Here is a 5,013-nt window from a genome sequence, read left to right as displayed (position 1 = left end):
CATTGTTGTTTGGCGGGTCCGGGCTGGGGATTCGAACCCGCCACCTTAGGTGTACGTGGCTGGCGCCTTAGCTGGTTGAGCTATAGGCACCGAGCCTACATGCTCCTTTTTTTAAAAACACAAACTAGTACTCTAGGGCATAAATTAATACCAACTCTCCCCTGTACATACCAGCACCCACCCAGGAGTAAACCTGGGTAGCTAGTATCTGCCTGTCTGCCTGATGACAAGTGCCATGCTGGTATCCTAATCATACTCATTCAATTTTAAGTGTACACTTTGTATCATTTTCTATACAAAACTCTGTTTTGGTAAACAGATCAACCTTTTTGCCATGATGGATGGGTAGCCTCAGGCCAACACCCTCCCTGCTACTAAACCAGCTGACTCCCAAACTCTCAACTAATGGGACAGCACATCTCACTGACCCAACCACACTGAAGATACCACCAAGCTTGACCATACTTCTCCTTGCTGAGCCCCAGGGACCCACCCAGGTTGACCTGCTCACTCCCCCAGTGGGTGGCATGGGCTTTTACCAGGGGCCACCTCAGACTCCATCAACAGAAAACAGTCCATAAAGTGAAGGAAGCCTTTGGCTCTTTAGTGGAATGTGAAGGGACTCATGGACAAGCTGCAAGACTGCCATTGTAGGACAGGTGACAAAAGTGAGAGGGTGGCCAATGGCCTCTCTTAATCCCATTTACAAGACACAAGCCCTCGGGGAACCAAGGCCTCTCCACTCTTTTTTTTTTCTTTTAAGAGACAAAGTCTTACTTTGTCCCCCTGGGTAGAGTGCCCTGGCGTCACATCTCACAGCAACCTCCAACTCTTGAGCTTAGGCAATTCTCTTGCCTCACCCTCCAAAGTAGCTGGTACTACAGGCACCCACCACAATGCCCAGCTATTTTTTTGTTGCAGTTTAGCTGGGGCCAGGTTCAAACCTGCCACCCTCAGTATATGGGGCCAGCGCCCTACTCACTAAGCCACAGGCACTGCCTACAGCCTCTCCACTCTTTTTGGAGTGGCTTGAACCCACCACCTCTGGCATATGGAGCCGGCGCCCCGCCCTTGAGCCACAGGCACCAACCAGCCTCTCCACTCTTAATAGAAAATCAGGCTCTACACTTGCTCTGAGGGCCACCACTCCTCACTGCTAATCACTGCAGAAAGGACACAGGTCAGGGCTGGGTCCAGGGTAAAGCAAATGCTCAGCCAAAATGGCCAGAGGCCCAGATTCCCAGCTCAGGTGTTTCATTGTTTTTCCCAAGGGCAAGGCGCCCAGGAAAAACACCCCATGTCCAGACCTAAGACTTGCACCTAGGGTTCACAACAAGTTCTTCTTATCTAGGAAATAACAACAACTAAGAACTTCCAGAATTTTTTGTTTGTTTGTTTGTTTAGCAGGCCCTGGCCAGGTTCGAACCCACTAGCCCTGGAGCATGTGGCCGGTGCCCTAAGCACTGAGCACAGGCACCCAGCCAGAACTTCCAGAATTAACAAAGCAAAGCAAAACAAACAAAATAACCAGTTGTGCTAGATACTTGGAGAGAATACAGATATGATAACACACAATCTGCTTTCCAAAAAACTTACACCCTAGCAAATACAGAACTTGTGAGATGGATTTTTCCCAGTTCTCATGTCAATGAACAGATATAACTGCCTGTGGTCTGTTCCTCCCTCCTTGTTCTGCAACAAGGACACTTAACAGCTGGGCCCTGCCAGGTGCAACTTCTTATTTGCCTTTCTCAGTATTTCCTGATAATCCTTTGTTATCACAGCCCAAGATAACTGCCCTCCTTTGTCTGTTTTTACTGCAATAAAGTAATACATTTTTTGGTGGGTTTTTTTTTTTTTTTTTGAGATAGAATCTCACTTTGTTGCCCCAGTTGAGTGCTCTGACGTCATAGCTCACAGCAACCTCAAACTCTTGGGCTCAAGTGATCCTCTTAGCCGCCCAAGTAGCTGAGACTACAGGTGTCCGCCATAATGCCTGGCTATTTTTAGAGACAGGGTCTCACTCTTGCTCAGGCTGGTCTTGAACTCCTGGGCTCAAGCAATCCTCCTGCCTTGGCCTCCCAGAGTGCTGGGGAGGTGTGAGCCAACATGCCTGGCAATATGTTTTTACTGTAGAAAAATTAGGAAATACTTAAAGCAAAAAGAAGACAATAAGATACCTTTTTTGCAGATATCAAGTTGTGCCTATAGTTCCTTCTCTAAAAGACAGAAAGGGGGCCATGGAACACGCTCTGTGTACCTGTGCTTTCTCTACCTGCCATGCTCCATGTCAGCTTTCATTCTCCACAGTGGTCTCAGGGCTGCTGCCAGGACTGCTGTAGCTTCCCCTTGAGCTAATCTACTGTGGCAGTGGAAGCGGTAGTGACTCTGCTGGTACTCCAGAGCTCTTCTGCCACCTGACTATCCGCGCTTGGCTACCCAGGTGCACCTGTTGGGTGAAGGAGCTCCCACACTGAAGGAGCCCCTAGACCAGTGGTTCTCAACCTTCCTAATGCCGTGGCCCTTTGATACAGTTCCCTAGACTGTTCTGCTCCCTTGAGGTGAATCCCCAACATTTCTTTGAGAACTCCCAGTACAAGATGCTGCCCTGCTCAGCCTTGGAGTTCTCTACCTGCCCTCAGCAAAGGAGACAGCAAAGAGTTGACACTATACTACAGTACAGAAAATCAGGTAAAGATACCTTTGCAAGGGACAAAGCTCCACAGTGGGCCATGAGCCTGCTTAGAATAGACCTACCTTGAGCTAGAAACTGTAAGACACATACGTGACCTTTTCCCCAAAGACATCCAGACCCCAGACCTAAATATGACCCCTGGGTCTGCATGAGGCTAAGCAGGTTGCCTGAGGGTGTAGTCTGACCCTTGAGGGTTGCATCTGGCTCTTCCAGAAGTCTCTGTGCAGCAGAGACAGGACTGACCTTCATTCAAACCCTCATACTGAAGTAGCAGCAAATCTGTTCACAGAGGGTTTCAACTACCTACCAGCCTTCTGTTCTCAGAATCACATATAAGCAGATCTGGTGGGGAGCACAGGGGACACAAAGGGTACCTAAGTGTGCCCTCCACACTGGGCACAGGCCCGTGCACACATGGCCCTGAGTGTACTGCAGCATACTGGCTCTGCACAGGACCACCCTGGGTGCTTTCCCCCAGGGAAGCCCCCTGTATCCTGCCCTTTGTTGTCACTGGGCCCCTTTCTTGTGGATCTGCTGCAGCAACTCACACGGAGCCTTCTTTAAGGCTTCTAGTCTGCACCAAAGAGTCCTGGAGCATAGTTCAGCTCCAGCCATCCCTGGGAGATAGCCAGACCCTACCCTCTACAGCCTTGCAACTCAACATGTGGGAGTCCTGGGTGGACACATGAGGAAACCAACATTGGTTTCTAGTGAAAATGGAGAATGAACTGCATTCCACCGCTGGGGAAGGCTGTAGGGCCTCACTGGGCTCAGGGCACACCCTTGAATCACTCAGATGGTTGCTGGCCATGGCTATAAGGACAGCAACAGCCTATGCTAGGATGCTGGACACAGGCACATCAGGAGCCCTGGTGCCCCCTGCGCCCAAAGCCCCTGCACACAAGGGTCTGGGGAAGGAAGGCTCCCAAGTTCAGAGAAGGCCTCAGGAAGGCATGCCCCTCCCCCAATAAGGACAGGCTATTGAGGAAAACCTGATGTTGACATGTCAAAATATCCTTAGAAAGGCACAAAATGCTGGGGAGCTTGGCAGGGTAACAAGGAGAATCATGCACTTAGAAGACAAAAGAAGCCATTGGTCTCACCTGTGCACCCCTGGAGTAGGACCTGAAGATGGTACAGAACCTGCCCTGGCCTGATGTGTCCCTGGAACACATGGAGGAAGGGTGTCAGGATAGCCACGGCCATGGACCCTCCAGCGTTCACACTATGACCCTTGTGGGAAACTTGCCATGAATATCCTGGGGAAGGCAGATGGAGGTGGTCATAGCAGGCCAAGAAGGCTATGGAGCGTTGTCTGCACAGCCACTGGCACCAAGCTGGCAGGCTCAGAGGGGGCCAACCTCCATCCACGTGCTGAGTAAGCCCCCCACAGGGGCCAGAGAGCCCTTTGAGACCATCCTGCCAGGCTGGACAACTCCAACCTGAGGGAATTTATGCCTTGACGTTTAAGTTCTAGGAAATGCTCTTTAATAGGAAGCAGGTAAAAGGCAAGGGGAAAGGGGGCACAGCCCCACCATAATGGAAATGGCTTCTGTGGGCAAAAATGAAGGTGGACCCCACCAGAACTAGACTCCTTGGGCTTTCTGGTCTTTGCATCATGGAACACAACCTACTCCACGTTTACACAAGGTCTACTTAAATGGCTATTCCAAGTGAAACATACACTGGACTCCGTCCTCCCCGTCCAGGTTCCCACTCCCCACCCAACAGCCCCAAGTGCTGCCCCACTCACCAGAGTTCCAGCTTGACACGCCGGCCGTCTAGCAGGATGGTGGTTGTCTTGTAGTCGATTCCTGCAAGGAAGCAGAGGGCTGAGGCCTTGCTACCCAGCCTGCCCAGAACAGGGTCAGGGCATCGAGGAACAGACATGCTCCTATCAGGAACAGGCCTCCTCATGGCTGTGCTGGGTGCCAGGCATTGGGCCTCTTCCCTCAAGGGGCTCTGGCCCCAGAGCACTTCCACTAGGAAATGCTCTTTAATGGGAAGCAGGTAAAAGATGAGTCCAGCACACACAGACAACAGTTTATCTCCACTCTGACCTACTTTGTATGAATTTCAAAGTTGAACTCTCAAAGGCTAATGTATTTCTGAGTTCTTGGTTTTGCTATAGCCCCCAGATACTGACAACTGAAGTGTGCTTGGAGCATTACTGAGGATACAGTCATTTTTTAATTGCTATTTCTCTGGAGACCTCTCCATTTCTTCAGTTTTTATTTTTCTTTTCTTTCTTTCCTTTTTTTTTTTTTTGGAGACAGAATCTCACTGACTATCCGCGCTTGGCTACCCAGGTGCACCTG

General features: G+C 50.3%; 1 protein-coding gene across 1 annotated transcript in view; it reads right to left on the bottom strand.

Moving 5' to 3' along the window:
- Nucleotides 1-5,013, bottom strand: part of RAB40C (RAB40C, member RAS oncogene family) — a 39,667-nt gene that overhangs the window by 6,802 nt on the left and 27,852 nt on the right. The window contains exons 2-3 of the mRNA XM_003790745.3: nt 4,449-4,509; nt 3,799-3,859 (exon numbers count right to left, since the gene is read on the bottom strand). Of these exons, the coding sequence (XP_003790793.1) occupies nt 3,799-3,859; nt 4,449-4,509 (122 nt within the window). The remainder of the gene's footprint in view (nt 1-3,798; nt 3,860-4,448; nt 4,510-5,013) is intronic.

Source organism: Otolemur garnettii, unplaced genomic scaffold (assembly GCF_000181295.1).
Source record: "Otolemur garnettii isolate 467f Iridium unplaced genomic scaffold, OtoGar3 scaffold00044, whole genome shotgun sequence".
NCBI classification, from domain to species: Eukaryota; Metazoa; Chordata; class Mammalia; order Primates; family Galagidae; genus Otolemur; species Otolemur garnettii.
Note: the sequence above shows the minus strand (reverse complement) of the source record. Positions and strands in the feature narration are given on the sequence as shown.